Source organism: Ursus maritimus, unplaced genomic scaffold (genome assembly GCF_017311325.1).
Source record: "Ursus maritimus isolate PB19 unplaced genomic scaffold, ASM1731132v1 scaffold_6, whole genome shotgun sequence".
In the NCBI taxonomy this organism is placed as follows: Eukaryota; Metazoa; Chordata; class Mammalia; order Carnivora; family Ursidae; genus Ursus; species Ursus maritimus.
In genome coordinates, this window is record NW_024426774.1 from 63007587 (window position 1) to 63029984 (window position 22398).

At 35.2% G+C, this 22398-nt stretch overlaps 1 protein-coding gene and 1 long non-coding RNA gene across 3 annotated transcripts in view; one reads left to right on the plus strand and one right to left on the minus strand.

Annotated features, from left to right (window-relative positions):
- The window catches only part of LOC103671279, a 94189-nt gene that overhangs the window by 64983 nt on the left and 6808 nt on the right, over window positions 1-22398 (minus strand). The gene's annotated exons all lie outside the window — the stretch shown is intronic.
- PNPT1 (polyribonucleotide nucleotidyltransferase 1) overlaps window positions 1-22398 on the plus strand; it is a 44851-nt gene that overhangs the window by 9602 nt on the left and 12851 nt on the right. For both annotated transcript variants that reach the window (XM_008699884.2, XM_040623463.1), the window contains exons 6-18: window positions 1158-1221; window positions 1317-1364; window positions 2283-2396; window positions 7471-7657; window positions 8625-8676; window positions 9038-9095; window positions 11359-11455; window positions 11913-12015; window positions 15684-15754; window positions 17743-17779; window positions 19943-20009; window positions 20102-20191; window positions 21555-21608. In XM_008699884.2, the coding sequence (XP_008698106.2) occupies window positions 1158-1221; window positions 1317-1364; window positions 2283-2396; window positions 7471-7657; window positions 8625-8676; window positions 9038-9095; window positions 11359-11455; window positions 11913-12015; window positions 15684-15754; window positions 17743-17779; window positions 19943-20009; window positions 20102-20191; window positions 21555-21608 (1042 nt within the window). The remainder of the gene's footprint in view (window positions 1-1157; window positions 1222-1316; window positions 1365-2282; window positions 2397-7470; window positions 7658-8624; window positions 8677-9037; window positions 9096-11358; window positions 11456-11912; window positions 12016-15683; window positions 15755-17742; window positions 17780-19942; window positions 20010-20101; window positions 20192-21554; window positions 21609-22398) is intronic.

The following is a 22398-nucleotide window of genomic DNA, read 5'->3' on the forward strand; positions in this document are numbered from 1 at the left end:
AGAATTTTTGGTAATGCTACTATTTTACATTAAGCTTTTTAAAAAATATTAATAATTTTAAAAATTAATGTTTATTCAATGTCAATTTAAGTTGATACCCGAATTATGAGTAGGAGTTAGCCAACCTAGGAGTGTGGGGGAAGCATTCTGAGCAGATGGAATGGGAAGCACAAAAGTCCAGAGGCAGGAAACAAACTGGTGAGTTTTAAAGTTTATAGAGTGATAGAGGAAGGTGGGGACAGACCCTGCTGGGGCTTGTTAAGTCATATTAGTGTCAGAGGCTAGGACAATCAATACAACTAGTCTTTATTACCTATTTTATTGGGTCCTCTAAACTTCTATTTTATTATATTTTAATATTTTTTAATAATATTCTCTTTCAGAATAATGACCCATATGCTTTAATGAACTTTTATTTATTTCATAAAAATAAATGTGCCTTGCAAATATACCTTTGCAAGGATGTCACTACCTCAAGTAGTTGTTTTTTCTTTTCTTTTCTTTTCTTTTTTAAGATTTTATTTATTTATTTGACAGAGAGAGAGACAGCCAGCGAGAGAGGGAATACAAGCAGGGGGAGTGGGAGAGGAAGAAGCAGGCTCCCAGCGGAGCAGGGAGCCTGATGCGGGCCTTGATCCCAAGACCCTGGGATCACGCCCTGAGCCGAAGACAGACGCTTAGGGACTGAGCCACCCAGGCGCCCGTTTTTTCTTTTTTAATAAGTCGTTTTCTTAAGTACGTGACATAGGCATATTATTGCAGTATAAAGGAATTCATCAGTTTGTTTTGTATATGCTTATAAACAGAAAACAGTATTTTTATGTTATAGAAATAGCTAACATTTACTAAATATTTTCAACATGCCCAGTATTGTAAATGCTTTACAAATAGTATTTCCTATAATTTTCAGAAAACCTTTTAAGAAAATGCTATTATTTTTCCCTTTTAAAGATGAGAAACTTTTGAGGCCTAAGTGATTTGCCATAGTCAAGCATGTAGTTATAAGATAGCCAGAAATCAGGGGTTTGACTACAAACCTCATGCTTTTAACCACAGAGTGCTCCTTTATTTTAGCCCAAGATGTTAACCAAAATGATAATCCTCCTAAATCAAGTAGATTATTTTTTAAGTGCTCTGAATTTTTTCCCTTGTACCAGGTACTTTGTAATCTGTTAGCAGTAGATGGTGTTAATGAACCTGATGTTTTAGCAATTAATGGTGGTAAGTATAAAAATCAAGATTAAAATTATGACTGTCTTTTTAAAGGAATGAAATCTTTTTACTTCAGTTCTCTTTTTTTCTTTTTTTTTTTTAAGCTTCTGTAGCTCTTTCATTATCAGATATTCCTTGGAATGGACCTATTGGTAAGTTAGGATTTGAAAATAAGAAGCATGTCTTTTCTTGAAATACTAGTGAGCACATTATAGCAAGAGCAGATTTATTAGCTCTGATTTATTATCTCGTAGGGAGTTTAATTAGATGACATTCTAAGACTCCTTTTAGCTCCTTGAGATAGTTTCATCTCTGCCGTAGGTTTTGTTTTTGATAGCAACATGTTATGGTGTTAGAGATTTTATGTTCTTAGATACTTTGACTTCTTAGTTGTCTCTCTGTTTAAGGACTTTTGGTGTGTGTGGGGGGGGATAGGAAATTGTTAGAGTACATAGTCTTTCAGGATAAAACAAGTATGTTTATAACTTACAACTCTTACAAGTTGTAATCATGCAATATAAAAATGATTCATCGAATAAATAATTTTTGAATATCCTAAATGTCAGATACTAAGCTAAGAACTGAAGGAAGAAAGGCAGTCTAGGAATAGTTCTTGCTTTCAACATAAATAGGGGAAACAAACAAATAATTATTTACAGACTATTATAAAGGTATAGTAAAAATGCAAAAAAAAAATGATAGAGAAGGGCGGGTTTAGTCTTTTGAAGTCAGGTTGTCAAGGAGGGCTTCTCAGAGTACTCAACATAAAAGCTGAACCTTAGTAGACTCAAATGGTAAGCATTTGCCTTGGAGAAAGTATAGCCTAACCCAGGAAAAAAGCATGAGCATAATCACAGAGGTATGGAAAAAATAATGTATTTGAGCAATGCAGAGTGTTCCAGTGAGGCTATTAGGTAGGGTGTAGGATGTTCTGTGGGCCTTAAATACCATAGAAATATGGATTTTATTGTAGTCACAATTGAAGATAGGGATTGAAGCTATCACTGGAATAGTGTCTTGAAAACTGAGACTTTTTATTACACAACTGCCGGTATTTTGATATATTTTAGGGGCAGTGCGAATAGGAATGATTGATGGAGAGTGTGTTGTTAACCCAACACGGAAAGAAATGTCTTCTAGTACTTTAAATTTAGTGGTTGCTGGAGCACCTAAAAGTCAAATTGGTAAGTAGTTTAAGTAGTACATTTGTTCTCGATTTTACTTGTAAGTTCTGGCTTCTTAAAAATGCATCTATATTCTTCTGTGTATGTGTGTCTTGTCACTTAGCCATAAAGATTTTTGTTCTGTTTTACTGCTGCCCTATTTTGGTGGTGCTCTTAGCTCATATCAAACGATACCTAAAATTACAGAATGTGATACAACTTTGAGACGTTTGCGTGGCTCAGTTGGTTAAGCGTCTGCCTTCGGCTCAGGTCATGATCCCAGAGTCCTGGGATCGAGTCCCGCATTGGGCTCCTTGCTTAGTGGGGAACCTGCTTCTCCGTCTGCCTGCTGTCCCCCTGCTTGTGCACTCTCTCTGATAAATAAATAAAAATTTTTTAAAAAGACTGATATAACTTTAATTGAAATATACAAAAATCTTTATTTACCAAGACAGTCCTGGTAATTATTTTTAGACCAATAAGCTAGTTTCAAAATTGAATTTCTAAATCTGGTAATAAATTGCTTTATTAGTTTAAATATGTTAATTTAGCTAATTCATCATTCAGAGGCTGTTTAATGTCCTTTGAGGAAAAGGTGACCTATTTCTGGTAGGTAGAAAACTAATAAAGAAGAAATGAACTAACCATAGGTCACCCTCACTCCTTCTAACAAAAATGTCATAATTGCATGAATGGAAATTGGCCTAGTTCTCTTGAAGGAGAATTGGCTTTGATAGACTGACCTGTGTTTGAAACCGAGCAGCTGTCACACAGTTAACTGTGTAACCTTGGACAAATTAATTAAGGTTTCATCAGTTAATTCTGTGTGATATTTGATGTCTGGGACTTTTTGACATGGAATCTTCTGATGTGGGAATAAACTATTAAGCTTTTAGTACTTTTGTGTACAATTAATGTGTGAAACACCTCATTTCCAGCTTCTTTTGGAATATTGGTCTGTAATGGAGATAGAATAAGGTACTATATAGTAGATAAAACACATATGAGTTGTACGTTATCTACATATTAGTTAGGAATTGTGTTGCTAAAGTAAATAAGAAGGGAGTCCAGGACAGTTATAGTGGCTCCATGATATCTTTTTTCTTTTTTTGGGTAAACATTTTATTTATTAGAGAGTACATGCGAGCATTAGCCAGTCAGGGGAGGGGCAGAGGGAATCTCAAGCAGAATCTCAAGCAGACTCCATGATGAGTGTAGAGCCCGTCCTGGGGCTCAATCTCATGACCCTGAGAACATGACCTGAGCTAAAATCATGAGTTGGATGCCTAACCGACTGAGCCATGTAGGCACCCCTGGCTCCATGATACCTTAAAAAATCTAGATTCCTTCCAGTTTTCTGCTCTGCTGTCCTCAAGGTGTGGCCTTCATCTTCATGCTTATGAAATTGCTTTTGGAGCTCTGGCCAACTTACTTGATTTATAGGCAAGAGGAAGAAAAAGGAGGGGAATAACAAAAAGGTGTATGGCAGCTGAGTATGCCACCTTCCCTTTCAAGGAGCTTTTCTAGAGCCCTCAGCTAGCAATTTTCACTTTCACTTACTTCACACCAGGCAGAACTATAACACGTGATTGCATTCTTGACTACAGGGGAAGCAAGGAAATGATTGTTGGATTCTAGCTCCAGAAGGTGAGATTCTTACTGTGGGAAACTATTACAATGTATAGAGAACATCCCAAACATTTGGGGAAGCCATGAAACAGATGACCCCTACATATTTGAGCATCCCAGAAAGGGCCTTGAGTAGTTTACTGTCTCAAGTTTACCTGGTCTGCATCTGAAATTTTTTTTGCTTAAAGTTACAGTGCTCATTACTTTCACTTAGTAAACTGATTTGGCTACTTCATAGGGTCATTGTGAAGATTTGAGTCAGGGTTTGTAAAGTGCCTAGCATTAATACCTAGTACCTAATGGGCGTACTGTTAATACCTGCTGTTATCATTAAGACACAGAAATAAACTTGCTTCTGAATGGTCATAAATACATAGCCTCTACCTGCCTTAGACTTTGAACCCCTCTAATTTTATGGAGATGTTATAGCAATGAATTGAGGATCTTTGCTGCATCTGTGGCATGCTGTAAAAACCCCACAGGCAACTTCTAGCTTTCTCTTCTTACCTCTTGCTCTCTAGATGGATGAATTAGACTCTAGAGACTGCATAAAGCATTAGAAGTTTGTTTTGAGTAACTAGAAGGAGGCTGAGAGTGATTCAGAAGCAGCCTGTAAGACTGGTTTCAGAAATTACCAGCCTCCATTTTATGTCTTTTGCATCACTGTCTCCATGAAGATATTCATATTCATCAACTTCTCTGCTTTCATAACAGTGCACCAAATATACATCTGACTTCATGTCCATGTGTCAAAGTTAATATTGGGCCCAAGTCCAATACCATCATCATGGAACTTCTGGGATACAAAAATACAAAAAAGTAATTGCTGGGGCACCTGGGTGGCACAGCGGTTAAGCGTCTGCCTTTGGCTCAGGGCGTGATCCCGGCGTTCTGGGATCGAGCCCCACATCAGGCTCCTCCACTGTGAGCCTGCTTCTTCCTCTCCCACTCCCCCTGCTTGTGTTCCCTCTCTCGCTGGCTGTCTCTCTGTCAAATAAATAAATAAAATCTTTAAAAAAAAAAAAAAGTAATTGCTGCCATTCCATTATTAAAATATTGAGTAATCCAAATCTTTAAAGTATGACCTTAAAGGACAAGAATAATTTCTTTGTGCTGTTGGCTGCTAGATGACTTCAGCAGCCATCATGCTGCACATTCTGCTTGCTTTCAACTGGTAAACTTAATACCACTCATCTTTCTATGTATGCTAGGATATACTTTAGGAAAAAGTAACCAGTAAAACTTTTTAAGAAGAAATTTGTATCTAGAATTCACAGTTTTCAACTAATCTCAAAAATCTTTAATCTTCAACTACTGAAAATGGTTAACAGAGCAATCACTTAAGACAGCCTTTTTTTGTGTAAATTTTTAGTTTACGTGGCAGTGCTGTCCAGTAGAACTCTGCAATGAAGTAAATGTTTTATATCTGAATATGTGGCTGCTGTGTACTTGAAATGTGGCTAGAGTAGTTAAGGAACTGAATTTTTAATTTTACACAATTTTAATTTATTTAAATGCAAATAACCATATGAAGCTAGTAATTGCCCAATTGGACAGCACTGGTCTATAAACACAAAACTGTAAGGAATTTTCTTATAAAGTATTTTTAAAAATGAATAGTCTCTTTTAAATCAACTTATTGAGGTATAATTTACATATGTCAAATACATTTTTAAAAATCTCTAGTTCAGTTTAATTTGGCGAAAAGTGAGAGAGGATGTCATGGGAATATGATGAGAAGAATAATATAAGTATAATCTCAGTATCATGTCAGAAAAGCTGCTTTACGCCTCAAGTGAAGTACTGAAACCTTACCTTGCCTTACCCTCCCCCATTTGTAATATAATCATTTTAACATTCCTCTGCATTTAGAACCACAACAGGCCATGTTAAAATTTTTGCTTTTGCTTCAGCCATCAAACATAATTTAGAAAACTCAAGAGGAAAAGGAAAGCATATTGTATTTACCCACATTTTTGCTTAACAGGTACTTTTCCTTCCTGATATTCGATGGTTTCTTTTTTTATTGTTTCTGTTTAGAGAACTTCCTTTAGCCATTTTTTTAGGGTAGGTCTGCCAGTGACAAATATTCTTAATCTCCATCTAAGAGTCTCAATTCATTCCTAATTATGCCTTCCTTCATTCCTTTATTCCCTAAATATTTTCAGTGGGTATAGGATTTTGGGTTGACAGTTCTTTTCTTTCAGCACCTAACAAATAAAATGCCACTCGCTTCTGGCCTCCATGGTTTCTAATGATATATCTGTTATTTTACTTTTCCCATATGGGTGAGGTGGTGTTTTTCTCTGGCTGGTTTTAAGATTTTTGTCTTTGGTTTTCAGAAGTTTAATTAGGATATGTATTTCTTTGGGTTACCCTGTATAGGGTTTGGTCAACTTCTTGAATCTGTACCTTTATGTCTGCCAAATTTGGGTAGTTTTCTAGCTATTATTTTTCCAGTACTTTCAGCCTGCCATATTTATCTTCTCTTTCTGGAAATCAGATGACACAGATGTTAGATCTTTTTTTTAGTTTCAGAGGTTGGCTTCGATTGACTGTTGGAATTCCAACATACAATACAAAGCACATAAGGAGATGTTTTTTCATTCTAGATTACACATAGAAGCTTTACAAGTGATGATTTAGATAATAAAAATCTTAATGACAACATGATGTGGTTAAACATATTAAATATGATAGTTACTACCATATCTGTGCATTACATGATTTTTGACTGTACAAATTGAGACGGGCCAGATATGACACATGAGTAGGCAGGAGTCTAGCGGCCTGACAGATACCAAAGCCAAACCTGAATAGCAGATTTTACTGGATACCGTGTCAGAAGTGCTACTTAGTGCTTCCCTGCTTTACATAGGAGTTTTACTATCACAAAACCATAAAAGCAGCCTTTTTATGGTAGTATCTATGGTCCTCTAGTTGGCTTACTTGAAACAGTATCACTGCAAAAGATTTCCCCCCACCTGTGCAAGCATTAGACATTGTGACAGTGACAGAATTAAATAGGTCACATCCAATAATTGTTAAACAGAAAACATTTATTGGATTCCTACTATGCTGATATTTTAAATTTCATTTTAAATTCATATTAAAAATAAATACAGCTGTATATTTTTAAAGGTGGAATTTTATGGTATTTGGATTATATATCAAAACTGTTATTTAATAATTAAGCATAGTTTATTTTGTTTCACTTTATTATGAGAAATCCCTTATTAAATTCAAGAAAATTATAAACCTAATTTCAAATATTAAGGTTTCTTTATTCATTTACTGCTGTTTACATTTTGGAAGTATGCTGATGCTAAGGAAAGAAATTAAAAAGGTAGATATACCATTAATAAGCAAAACTGATCTGTAGTATTTATGTCATGTCAAGGTGCTTAAAAATGCTATACTGGTAAAAGATTCAATGGCAATCTTTTTTTTTCCCCCTTTTAAATAGTGATGATGGAAGCCTCTGCGGAGAACATTTTACAACAGGACTTTTGCCATGCTATTAAAGTGGGGGTAAAATATACCCAACAGATAATTCAGGGCATCCAGCAGTTGGTAAAAGAAATTGGTGTTACCAAGAGGACACCTCAGAAGTTATTTACCCCTTCACCAGAGATTGTGGAACACACTCATAAGTAAGAATATCTGTACAAAAGAAAATTTGAAGTTGTTACCAGATTTAATTTCCTCTCAGAAAAAAACTTCCCATGGAAGCATAATCCTTGCATTACTTCTTAGATGGCACCATTCTACTTTAAAAGTGAGCGCCATAAATACCAATCTAATGCTTTAAAAAGGATAAACCCAGTTCCCACTTCAAGGGCCTAAGTTTGAATCTCAAATGAAAGGGGGAGGGAGTTTATTGGTTAAGATTCAGATAAGGAAACAGAACAAGGAAAAAGAACAAATCATAAGATATTTGAATATCTAAGGAAACTTGAGGTTCTTGAAAAGAACAAATCATAAGGAAACAAGGAAAAAGGACAAATCATAAGATATTTGAATATCTAAGGAAACTTGAGGTTCTTGAAAAGAAATCAAGTATAACCACCTCTGTATGCCCAGTGCTTAAAACAGTGCCAGCATATAGGCAGGTACTCAGTAAGAATGAATGAAATTACCAGAAAAGCATTTCATTTTATTTCAAATAAATTGAAAAAGTTAATATTTCCCTTAGTATCGGTCTTATAGCCATCAGTCAGAGACTAAAGAGATGTAAACTGTCCCAACAAAACAGTTGCCTGCAGTAACAGCCCAAGTGGATAGAATAGAAAAAAGCAAGAAGTTAAAAAAGAGTGGGGAGAGAAAGTTTATGTGTAAGAAAAATCTAAGGTGAAATAAATTGACAAGAAGAAGGGAGGGCATAGTACCATGTGTGAGTGATTTCCCTGACAGATGGGGAGAAAGAAATTTGGTATATTGTATTAAAAATAGTAAACAGATTAGCTGGGTTAAAGAACAACAAATACATTTTTTAATTCTTTATACAATGCTTATTAAATATTTTAGCTTACTATTTAATATTGCAATTTTGTTTATAATAGTATCATTATACTATTAATAAGAATTATTATGCTGACATTTATTTTGTGCTTAAAATAGACTCACCATGGAAAGACTCTATGCAGTTTTTACTGATTATGAACATGATAAAGTAGGTATACCTGAATTTTGTCTTAAATAATTGTTCTGAGAATTCTTTTTTGTCATAATTCACATAATCTTATTTATGAATTTTTATTAAAAATCTCTAAACAGAAAGCTAAATAGAAACCTAGTTATTTGCATCTCCATTCTCGTTTTGTTGATTAATTCAAGTTTTAGGGAAGTGTGTAAATATATTTGAATGAATTAAACAGGTAATATTTCTTATAAATCAATAACTAGCTCTAATCTCTTAAAAAATACTACCAGTAGAGAAATCTGAGTACTATTACAATGTGTTAATTGTATAATAATGTAAAAATAGAAATGTTAAATATTGCCATGTATACTGAACCTCAGCTATCTTTTAGATTTCCAGAGACGAAGCTGTTAACAAGATAAGATTAGATACAGAGGAGCAACTAAGAGGTAAACTTTGCTTTATTAATTAAAAAATATTTAAAAGGGAAAAATAGGTTTTTTAAATTTCAGTTGTAAGACCTCGGAGAATCAGTTATTTTCCTTGTTGCTTAGTTTTATCTTTGGTAAATTTGCAATAATGATGCATCCCAAGGTTACTGTTAAATTAACTTCTGTGAGGGATGCCTGGGTGGCTCAGTCGGTTAAGCATCTGCCTTCGGCTCAGGTCATGATCCCAGGGTCCTGGGATCGAGTCCCGCATCAGGCTTTCTGCTCAGTGGGAAGTCTGCTTCTCCCTCTGCCTTCTGTTCCCTCTGCTTGTGCTCTCTCTCTGACAAATAAATAAATAAAATCTTAAAAAAAAAAAATTAACTTCTGTGAGGGGCACCTGTGTGGCTCAGTTGTTTAAGTATCTGACTTGATTTCAGCTCAAGTCATGATCTCTGAATCATGAGGTCAAGCCTCACGTGGGGCTCAGTGCCAAGTCCGCTTGAGATTCGCTCTCTCCCTCTGCCCCCCACCCCCTGCTCACACGCATGCATATTTGCTCGCTCTCCCTCTCTCTCTCATTAATAAAATCTTGCACTTTATGAATGTGGTCAGCACTGCACCTGATAGAGTGGGTACCAGTAAATGTTGAATGTTAATATTCCCAATCTTTTCTGGATCAGGTTCTTATATTCTATGATGGGAAACTTTGTATCATGTCATTTGAAAATCTGAAAAATACTCTTTAAAATTCTTAAGTTCTTAATCTGTGAAATTGTAATACTGATAATATCTGGTTTATGGTTATTAAATAGGTAAGTCATCTGCATTTGTGCCTGCCACATACCAAGTATTCAAAAAATGTTAACTGATGCTGTTAATAATATGTGGAATTGTAAAATTTAGATTTTAGAAAATTTAGCTCTCTAGAAATTAAATATAATAAAGGATTTTATTATGTGAATATCAATCACAAACAATGTGTACCAACCATGACATTTAAAGTGTAATTTTTAGGGGCACCTGGGTGGCACAGCGGTTAAGCGTCTGCCTTCGGCTCAGGGCGTGATCCCGGCGTTATGGGATCGAGCCCCACGTCAGGCTCCTCGCTGGGAGCCTGCTTCTTCCTCTCCCACTCCCCCCGCTTGTGTTCCCTCTCTCGCTGGCTGTCTCTATCTCTGTCAAATAAATGAATAAAAATCTTTAAAAAAATAAATAAATAAATAAATAAAATAAAGTGTAATTTTTAAAACTATTCCTGCCTGACGAAGATACAGTTCTTAATATATCTCTCGCTCTGTTGTCCATTTCTTATGTTCTGGTTAAAGTTATATGTAATAAACCAAATGCTTGAGAGAACAGTACTTAAGACTCGGCATGAATCAGTTGATAAAGTAGCTTAACATTTAAAAACATAAGCCTAGGTAGGCAGACAGACCTGTATTGAGGTCACAGCTGTATCTGTCACTGCCTGTGTAATCTCAGGCAATTTACTTTGTTAAGCCTGTTTTTTCTTCTTTAGAATGGTGATAATAATAGAATATACCTCCTAAGTTGTTACAAAGATTAAAGGCATTTAAAAAAACATGTATAGTACATGGGTCCTGAAAGAATTGGATAAATGTTAACTAAAAAGGCAACCAGTAGGGATTTGTAACATATAAAGCAAATTCTTTCTCTATTTGCAGACTAAGGAAAGTTCCTAAGGTAAAACATTGAAGGTGATTACTGTTAATCTTAAAAGCGTTACTCAGACCTTTTCATAATATGGCTGGATTTGTGAGTAACATAATACAATAGAGAGCTAATCACAAAGCACTATTGCTGTGATAGAAAGCAAATTAAGGGGCGCCTGGGTGGCACAGCGGTTCAGCGTCTGCCTTCGGCTCAGGGCGTGATCCCGGCGTTATGGGATCGAGCCCCACATCAGGCTCTTCCGCTATGAGCCTGCTTCTTTCTCTCCCACTCCCCCTGCTTGTGTTCCCTCTCTCGCTGACTGTCTGTATCTCTGTCGAATAAATAAATAAAATCTTTAAAATAAAATAAAATACCCCTAAAAAAAAAAAAGAAAGCAAATTAAGTTCTCAATAACAGTATGTTTGAGATATAATACTTGTGTCTCTCCTACTTGAGAATATTTATCTACTTTCCTTGCTTGAGGACTAAATAGTTCAGCATCAACTCCCTTGGTTTACTCCCATAGTTAACTGATTTGATACTATGAATTGAAGAGAAATCTTATCTTCCAAAAAGAGAAAACCTTTGTTTTGGTTTGTCTTTATAGAAAAATTTCCAGAGGCTGATACATATGAAATAATAGAATCCTTCAATGTTGTTGCAAAGGAGGTTTTTAGAAGTATTATTTTGAATGAATACAAAAGGTAAATAATATCCTTTTTTGATGGAATTGAAGTATGTGCTTCTGTAAGTTGCCTTGAAAGTGGCAACTTGATCAAAGCAAGGAACTGGTTTTTTTCAAGTAAACATTAAAAAATTATGATCTTTCATATACAGATGTTGAAAAGTGTGTGGATGTGTCTGACTGTTTCTCTGTGGGACTTGTGTGTAGAGCAGTGCTTCCCAACTCTGAATGAACATCAGAATTGCCTGCAGAACTTCTTTAACAGTACAAGTGTATGGGTCACAACCGGAGATTCTGATTCAGTGGGATTTAGTGTAGGGATCGGGTACCTGTATTATTTTTTAAAGTTCTTAAAGTTCCGCAGGTGATACGACACACAACTGGGGTTGAGAACTTCCTGGTAGGAATAAGAGATAATAGGTGATATTTCTGATTTTGATCACTGCTTTACATACTTCTTTCCTTTATGACTATAGGTGCGATGGTCGGGATTTGACTTCACTTAGGAATATAAATTGTGAGGTAGATATGTTTAAAACTCTTCATGGATCAGCATTATTTCAGAGGGGACAAACACAGGTAATATATGTAAAAAGCTATAATTATTTGCTGATTCCGGGTTGCTTAATCAGATCTAATAGAAGCACATTATGTAGACACTATAGATTTTTATCCTATGGAATTTATTAATACCTGATTTTTAAAAAAATATTTTTAACAGCTTTTTTGAGGTATAATCGCCATCCAAGAAACTCCACCTACTTAAAGTGTATGTTTAATAGGTTTTTATGTGTGCACAACTGGGAAACTGTCACCAAAGTCAAGATAATGAACATATCGATCACCCCCAAAAGTTTCCTCCTGCTTCTCTATAATTATACCCTTCTTCCTGGTCCCCTCCTCTTCCCTAGGCAACTGCTTTTGTCACTATAAATCGGTTTGCATTTTTTAGAATTACCTGGTATCTTTATCGTATTTTTCTTTTAATCTTGATGCACAAAATTGAGTCACTCGTACTCTTTAGTTTATGGCATATTGTCATTTTTGGTCTGTTCAGGGCCCTCGTTTGTTTTCTGTATTTAGTCCTATTCTTTTCCCTTACTTTAGCACCTATTCTCTTGTATTTAACATATGTGTATCCAATTGTTTTGTGTATGGTATTTGCTTTATACCTCCTCCTTTTTCTTATATAAATCACTACTTTAATTTTGCCAGTCAGATGGGTACCAGGTGGTATTCCTTGCTTTTGTTTGTATTTCCCTGTGAGGCTCAGGATCTCTTTGTATCATAGCCAGTCACCTTGGTCACTGCATAAATCGGACCGTGGGGGGCTGCACACCTTCCAGGGCTCTCCTGTCACATAGATAGTGTCCCTGAACTTGCGCAGTATGGTGGCCCTGGTTCAGGTTTGCTCTTTTGTGAATTATCTGGTTGTATCCTTTTTTTCCTCCTATATTTAAGTGATTTTTTACGTGTTTTAACATTAATCCTTTTCAGTAACCACAATTTGAATATATTATCTCCCTCTTTATCCTAAGCCTTTTAACTTTGCTTGTGGTAACCTACTCTTTGTCTAGAGTAAACCTGACATCTTTAGTTTTGATGTAGTTAATCCTTCCCTTTTTTATTTTGTGATTTATGTTTTTAAAGTCTTATTTAAGAAATCTTTACTACCTCCAAAGTCACAAAATTAGGCACCTAGTTTTTCTATTAACTTTCTAGTTGTAGCTATCAAATTTAGACAATTAATGCAAGATTTGCAGTTTACTCTTAGATATGGTGTGAGATGGGAACCTCCAGAGTGAGCCAATTTTACAACCCATTTACTAATAATTCATTTTTCCTGTTGACTTGTAATGTCAATTTATCTATATTCAAAGTTTATAAATAGATTTTTGAACTATATTCTCTTCCATTGTTCTGTGAATTTCCTGGGCCAATGTCACAGTGTTTTAGCTACTATGGTTTGTGGGTATGTATTAATAGATGAGAAGCAAATCTTCCCTTTTTATTCTCCCTTGCCCCTCAAAATTGTCTTAGCTATTCTGGTACATTTGTTCCTTCATTTGCATTTTAGTATTATATTAAGTTCTGGGGGGAAAATCTTTTCTTTAGATTGGTATTGCACTGAATTTATAAATTGAGAGAGAAATTATATTTTTACAACTTAAATCACAGTCTTTTCAATAGTCTCACTCTTGATTCAGGTTTTCTTTTATGCCTTTTAATAAATTTTTAAAAATAACTCCATTAAGATATCCTGCATACTTCTGTTAGCTATTCTGACAATCTTGGCCTTTTAAAGAGTGTTAAGTCCATTAATGTTCAATTTAATTATTTATGTGATTGAATGTAGCCTGTCATTTTATTATTTGTTTTTGTTTGCCCCGTTTTTTATTTTCTATTTTGCCTTCTTTTGGGATTAATTGAATATTTTTTTAAATTCCATTTTAATATGTCTCGTTTTTTTAGCTATACCTTTGCATTATTTTTTTAGTGGTTACTATAGAGAATACAGTATATATCCTTAACTTTTTTGTACTACTTCACACACTATGCTGTAGTTGTCTTATGTGTTACATGTACATATTACAAACTCCACAAGGCAGTGTTATACTTGTATTTTAAACAGTCATGTATTTTCAGAAGTTATGAGGGAAAAGACAGTCTTCTTTATTGACCTGTGTATTTATAATTTCTGATGCTTTGTGTTTCTTCCTGAAGATCCTAATTTCCATCTAGTATTGTTTTCTTCAATCTAATGAGACTTTCTCTACTGTTGTCTTGTGGGCCTTCTGACAACAAATTCTTTTATTTCATTTATCTGAAGATGTCTTTATTTTGCCTTTATGTACAAAGAATGTTTTTTGTAAGACTTAGATTCTGGGCTGGTGCTTTTTTCTTTTAGCACTTAAAAGAATACTCTACTCTTTTTTATTTTTTATTTTTTTCCTAATAGAAAGTCAGGATGCATCCAAATCATTGTTCCCTGTTTACTATTTATTGTCTTCATCTGGGTGCTTTCCAGATTTTCTTTCTGTTTTGTTTTTCAATAATATAACTATGAAAAGTGTAGTTTTCTTTGCATTTATCATACTAAGAGTTTCCTGAGCTTGAACCTGTAAATTTGTGTCTTTCATCAAACTTTAGGGATTTCAGCTATAATTTTTTCAAATATTTTTTCTACCTTAGTCTCTTATCTTTCCTTATGGGATTGTAAGTATATATGTTAGTCCTTTTGAAATTGTCCTGCAGGTCCCTGAGGATATGTTTTCCCTACCCCACCCGACACCCCTTTTTCTTTGTTCTTTAAATTTGGCAATTTCTATTAATCCATTTTCATTGACTCTTGTCATCTCCTTTCCATCATAAAATAATGTATCTTTCATTTTTAGAATTTCCATTTGTTTTTCTTTATATCTTTGAGTATAATTATAAGAGCTATTGAAAATCCTTGTCTGTTAATCCAACATCTGAATTAGCTTGGAGCAATCTACTCATTATCTTTTCTCTTGAGAATGGGTACCATTTCCTATTTTTCTGTAGGTTGTATCCTGGATGTTGTGAATGATGCATTGTTGAGTTTGGATTACATTATGTTCCTCCAGAGAAGACTGGATTTTTTTTTAAATAGGCAGTTTTATTGGCTGGACCTTTACTTATTTTTTTAAACTTTATTTTATTTAAATTCAATTAATCAACATATAGTGTATTACTAGTTTCAGAGGTAGAGTTCAGTGATAGATCAGTTGCATATAACACCCAGTGCTCATTACATCACATGCCCTTTTTAATGTCCATCACCCAGTTACCCCTTCCTCCCCACCCCTCCCCCCTTCCAGCAACTCTGTTTGTTTCCTATAGTTAAGAGTCTCTTACGGTTTGTCTCCCTCTCTGATCCCGTCTTATTTTATTTTTCCCTCCCTGGCTGGACCTTTATTGAAGCTTCCTTTATAGCCAGGTTTTACAAACATATCTTCCTCTTCCTGTCCTCCCTCAGTACTTGGAGTACAGTGCTTTACATATGTAGTCTGTGATGTTAGATCTTTGGATTACTGAGATTTGTACATAATTCTCATATTTATAGAATTAATAAATGTTTACTGTATTAAGTAGCATGGCAAGCGTTGCATAGAATTTACTTATCCCATTCCTTTAATAGCTAATTGGGTTCTTGAAATATTTTTAGTTTTCCTCTTCATTGTTAGTAAATTAAAGCCTGACAGTTTTTTTTCTTATTACTTTAGGTGCTTTGTACTGTTACATTTGATTCATTAGAATCCAGTATGAAGTCAGACCAAATTATAACAGCCATAAAGTAAGTTATGTTATTTGTTAAGCTTTAAAGTATGTTGGTATGTCCTAAAACATGTTTCATATGTTTTAAAGTAAGTTATGATGTTCCGCTTTATAATTGAAGCTCATGTAGTATATTATTATTCATTATTACTTTTTTAAACCTATTATTTCTGTACTTTATTTTTTTGTTTACATAATAGTGATTTTTAACATGGGTACATTCACTTTAGTCTCTATCTCTAGAACCATTCCTCAGGACAGATATGGGTAGGTTTTTCTGTTATAAATAAGAGAGTAAATAGATAAACAAGAGTCTCAGTTGCTAGAAAGAATCTGGAGGCTGTTAATAAGTAACAAAGGCTTACCTAATCCCAAGCCACATTGAAATTTATGTTCGGAAATACTTGGCTCTCCTCTGTTCCTAAAGAGTCAGTAGTAAAATCCTGTTCATCGATTTCAGATGATGAGAATTTATGTTACAGTCCTCACCAGCACTACTGCATCAGCCACAATTCTTTTCTTTGCTCAGTGCCTACCAGGGTTGCTTCCCTTTCCCTTGGTAAAGGTCTCAAGACCATAAGACTCTGCCTTCCTCTTCCTACTGCTCAACTGATGAGGCTAACCCCCAGTATCTTCAGGATAGCATCACTAATTGTTTTTCACACATCTGATAAAGTTGACAGTGCAACTGACTGCAATTGACAGTGTGTATAGGTGAGATTGTTATTGTAATCATAATCCTTTTGGGGGAGCTCTTAAACTTTGTATTTTAAATTCCCATCTGAGCCCAAACTTGGTTGCCCTGCCCTTCTTCTTCACTTTGACTCCTTTCTCTTCTAAAAGGCAACACAGCTTCATAAGAAAGAGCACTGGTCTTGGCCAGGGTACCTCTTTATGTTCTACTTAGGTCTGTAACCTATGTAAATGAGAGGGCACCGTATCAGTCAACCATGCTGGCCTTTGGTTTCTTCATCTTATAAAATGCAGGTGCTGTGCTAATGATCTGTATCCTCCTTTCAAGCCCCCAGAATCTGTTATTCCTTTGTCTTCTGTAATCAGGTTTTTAGATTTCTCTTCCTGAGACTGTGGTTTATGGTATGCAGATTCAGCCCTAACCCAGGACTTTTTCTTTTTTTTTTTTTTTTTTTTTTTTTTTTAAAGATTTTATTTATTTATTCGACAGAGATAGAGACAGCCAGCGAGAGAGGGAACACAAGCAGGGGGAGTGGGAGAGGAAGAAGCAGGCTCATAGCAGAAGAGCCTGATGTGGGGCTCGATCCCAGATCGCCGGGATCATGCCCTGAGCCGAAGGCTGACGCCCAGCCGCTGTGCCACCCAGGCGCCCCAAACCCAGGACTTTTTCAAGCCTCTCTGCACAGAGAGGTGCCTTTTGTAATTACACCGTCCCAAAGGGGACACTATTTGTGCTAAGACACTGTATATGCCAGTCTTTTCCTCAGTTAAAGATAAATCTGGTTTCCTGCTTCCAGGAATTCTGCTTCTTCTCATCCTTATTTTCCCCATTGTTCTAGATACAGTCATAATATTTCTCATTTCAAACCCTGAAAAAAATCTTTTCCTGTCTGATCTCCTGGTTGTTCTCCCCTATATCATTTCAGTTACTGATTTTCATTTCACATACTGATGAGAGAAAGATCATCATTCTGAGATTTAACTAATGTGTTTATAACATTTAAGGTTCTCTTAGTAGTCACTAATGCTTAAAAATAAATGTCTGTTGTCTTAGTATAGACAAATAGAATAAGTGTTTCTATTTGAAGCAAAATTATTTTTCTAAAACTTTTTGTAAAATTCATTCATAAAACCCCAGAAAAATATACTGTCTCTGATACTCATCCTTCTAATTCTTCTGGTTTTCAATTTCAGATCAACTCTCTTTAATATGTAATTATTTTTTAAAATCCCCTTAAATCTTTTTTAGTTGCTTATTGGAGTTATTTTTTTGTATCTATATGATGTTTTTAATATTATGCTTTTTGTTTTTAGTGGAATAAAAGATAAAAATTTCATGCTGCACTATGAGGTAAGGTGAATTTTATCCCCAGTATTTTATTATGAAAAATTTTCAGGACATAGGAAAGTTGAAAGAACTTTAGAGTGAATACCCATACCCACTGCCTAGGTTCTACTATTAACATTTTACTATGCTGGTTTTATATATCTGTTAAGGTGAGTTTGGGCATGTTCTTTTATTGCATGCAGAAGGGAATTTAGAGAAATTAGTCATAGTGTTCAATCAGTAACTTCATGTTCTGAATCATACATAAAAGTTAAAGTAGAGTAGACAATTTTATTTTAGTCAAGAAAGAGTTGTACACATTCACCAGTATCAAACAAAAGTGGGGCTTTTCAAATACCTCAAATGACAAATCACCTCCTCCCTTCAGTTCATTTAAATGTTCATATTTTTACTCAGTTGATTAGTAGTAAAAGAACTCTGAAGTATTTAATATTAAATTACTTTATGTGAAACTATAGTTCGTGATTGACTTGATTTACAACTAAGTCCTAAGGCATTAGACATGACATATGCACTTCTATTTTAGTATTTGGAGCATATATGCTGGGAGGCTAGTGTGAAAGTAGCAAGTCACTTCACTTTTGAGTGACCATTGTTGGCTACCCAGAATCCCAACATCTCAATTTTGTTGAGCATGCTATAATTAATAGAGAATATACAGAACTGGAGATTTTCAAAGATTTTGAGTCCCTTATAAATAACCTGTTCTGTATATACTTGGATGCTGCAGAAGCCAGAAAGGAATTACAATTGAGTAAAGCATATCCTTTGTCATGAGCTACACAGCACATGGAATGGCAGTCTTTAAAAAGGGCAGCTGTGGGGGCGCCTGGGTGGCTCAGTCCGTTAAGTGTCTGCCATCAACTCGGGTCACGATCCCGGGGTCCTGGGATCAAGCCCCACTTTGTACTCCTTGCTCAGTGGGAGCCTGCTTCTCCCTCTCCCTCTGCCTGCTGCTCCCCCTGCTTGTGCTTGTTCTCTTTCTCTCTGTGTCATATAAATAAATAAAATCTTTTTTAAAAGTAAAAAAAATAAAAAGGGCAGCTTGAAAAATGCACCTCTAGCTGATTACTGGCAACAGAAGTGAAAGAGGGGGCAGTAAAAGGATATGGGCACTTATTGCTACATCATTTCATTTTTTAAAAACTTTTTATTGTAAAATAAAACATGGATACTAAAAACGACAAAGGATGACATAATGAGTTTTTATAAGGCACCACCAAAATCAGAAAATAGAAATGTTCCCAGTCACCCCTGAAGCCCCTCCATGCTTTTCATCTCAGTCTCAACACCCTTCTTTCCCTGAAATTAACTACTCTCCTAAATTTTATAGTAATTACTTCCTTGCATTTCTAGTGTAAATCCCTAGACACTGTAATCTTGTCCATTTTTTAAAAATTTGATATTTCTGTAAGTCTCTTTTTTAACCTAAAGGTTTCTCCTCCAACAAGTTCTTTTCTTTTCAGTCTGTCTTGTTAAAGTCCCAGAGCCATTTGACCTGTATGTAGAGTTCCCTGTAGTCTGGGTATTGCTGATTACATACTAATGGTGCAATCCAACAAGTTTCTTTGTCTTTCTGTCTCCTAAAAATTGACTGCACTCCTGAAAATTGACCACTAGATCCAGAGGCTTGAAGATTCATGTACCATTACTTCATGTACCATTTTTTTAACAAAAAATATTTTGTTAAAGAAACTGAAATTCCAAATTTTTATGGGACATTTTCCAATATTTTAAATGATTGCAACTAAGTCATATTCCTTTGAGACACTATATTGGTCAAATAAAATAGTTTGCAACCTCTGACTTAAAGAAAACCCTTACTGGAAAAGATCTGTTTCCTCAATGTGCATTTCTTTTTAAAGTTGTATATACTTTTATTATATAATACTTCATCATTGTTAATAATTTAAACATTATAGAAGTTTATGTTGTGAATTCCCATAACCATCCATTTCCCACTCTGGTTCAAATACACATTAGAAAAATAGCTACTTTTAGTAATTTGTTATCTTTTTTATATCCAGATATTTTCTGTGTATATAAATGAACTTTAAAAAAAATGGGATTGTACTATTTTGTAACTTCTTTTATTATTTTGGTACTATATCTTAGATATCTTTCCATGTCAGCTATTTATGTATTTGTTTTTGTTTGTTTTTAAAGTTTCCTCCTTACGCCACTAATGAAATTGGCAAGGTCACTGGTGTGAATAGAAGAGAACTTGGGCACGGTGAGTACAAATCTATAAACTTACAGGTATTCTTATGGTATTCTTATGGGGACTTAGTACATTTATGCTTATTATTTTCTATTCTAATTTAGGTGCTCTTGCTGAGAAAGCTTTGTATCCTGTTATCCCCAAGGATTTTCCTTTCACCATAAGAGTAACATCTGAAGTCCTAGAGTCAAATGGTAGGATATTAAATTAAATTTTTCCTCCAGTCAAAAAGACCAGAATTCCCTGTTATATTCTTAACTTTCCATAACTAATGTTACTTATTAACTTATTAATGTGCTTATTACCACAGTGCCCAAAACCCACAACAAAAGAAAAATGTGTTTAGTTAATCATACACGGCCTAAATCTCTTTTTTAGCTAATGAGATATTTTGAAACCAATATAAAACAAATATGTATCTTAATGTATCTTTTAAAACAAATCCAGTTGGGATTATTTGTTTATTTTTATAAACCATAGAGGCAAGGCCAGCTTCAAGAGAGAAAGGGCCAAAAGAGAGTCATCCATTAGGCAGGGGACACCTATCAAGTATCACAGATAGAAGTAGACAGCACAGAGAGAGGGGTTGGGCTAAAAGATCAAATTTAGGGATGCCTGGGTGGCTCAGTCAGTTAAGTGTCTGCTTTCGGCTCAGGTCATAATCCCAGGGTCCTGGGTGGAGTCCTGCATCGGGCTCCTTGCTCAGCGGGGAGGCCTGCTTCTCCCTCTGTCTGCCGCTCCCCCCCCAAATGAATAAAATCTTTATTTTTTTTTTTTTAAAGATTTTATTTATTTATATGACAGAGAGACAGCCAGCGAGAAAGGCAACACAGCAGGGGAGTGGGAGAGGAAGAAGCAGGCTCCCAGCAGAGGAGCCCGATGTGGGACTCGATCCCGGAATGCCGGGATCACGCCCTGAGCCGAAGGCAGACGCTTAATGACTGCGCTACCCAGGCGCCCCTGAATAAAATCTTTAAAAAATATATTTTAAAGGATCAAATGTAAATTAAAATTAAGTACCCAGGTCAAGTCAAGGTATGGCCATTAGAGACAGAAAGGTCACAGAGATGGTCATAATATTTAAAACAACAACAACAAAAAAAAACCTTCTGAATTTAAACAAGAGACTTTCTATTCTCTACAGGGTATGACTAGGCTATAACTTAGGGTCCAGTGAGAGAACCAGAGCCTGTATCTTTAACTGCCTTCTGATTAAGCAACAAAAGAGGCATGGTAGTTTTTCTGGGAGGTTTCTTAGAATCTATAGCACTGCTGTCCAATAGAACTTCATGTGCTAATGGAAGTTATCTCTATGCTATGCAGTTGAGGGACTGAGTTTATTTCAATTATTAAATTTAGTAGCTATATGTACCTAATGGCTGTTATATTGGACTGTGTAGTCCTATAGTTTGTGGTTTCACAGAGCTTGCCTTAATTGCTTTTAAAAAGAAAGAAGGAAAGAATACTGAATATTTATAAGGAAATAACCAGTAGTATCAGCTTTCTACATTTAAAAAAGTCAGTATATTATAAAGCAAGTATTTTTTGTTTCTATAGGATCATCTTCAATGGCATCTGCATGTGGTGGAAGTTTAGCGTTAATGGACGCAGGTAAAAGAATTATGTGTCAAAACTACTTAGGCTTTATCTGTATTTGATGAGTATAAAATATAAGATCTCTTTAAAATTGGATTTTGGTAGGATCTGGAGAAGTCAGATTAGAGATTACTAAACCAGGCCAGAACAAGATAGTTAAAACATACAGCTTCAAGTATACAGATAATTACTAGAATTCTTATCTTTGGCAAAAGGGAGGACACTGAAATTATTTACTTGCCTTGGTGATCCAGTGAGCTTTCTCACCTTCCAAAAGGTAAAGAGCTCTGCAGTTGATTCCATTCACCAATGACGTTTGGACCAGCAAGCAGAAGTATTTAGGACCAGTAAAGGAAAGTAACCATGTAATCTTCCAGTCAATTTGCACACCATGAGAACAATACCACCCACAGAAGGGTATGGAGAATTTTAGGAAGAAAGACTGTAGGAGGTTCAGTATAATCTCTTGGTTTGAAACACCAAAAGGGAAAGAGTCAACATGTTTAAGAGGCTCTGAAAGCAATTTCTGTATCTCACCAATGATGCTGTTCAAGAAGAAAGACAAAAGGAACCTAAGATACTCAAGAGGCTGCAAGGAGCTCCGTCTAAGTCCACACATTTATAGTACAGAAAAACAGAAAGATAGGATACTATAACCAAGGATGAGATAAAAGAATCGTGTGAATATATAATAACACTGTCTAGAAAGATGAAATCTTAAACCGAAGCAAAAAAAAAGTAAAGGTACTTTTCTATTTGTGTTCAGTGCCAAAAAAACATAAGCTGATATTTAAGGTTGCTGGTA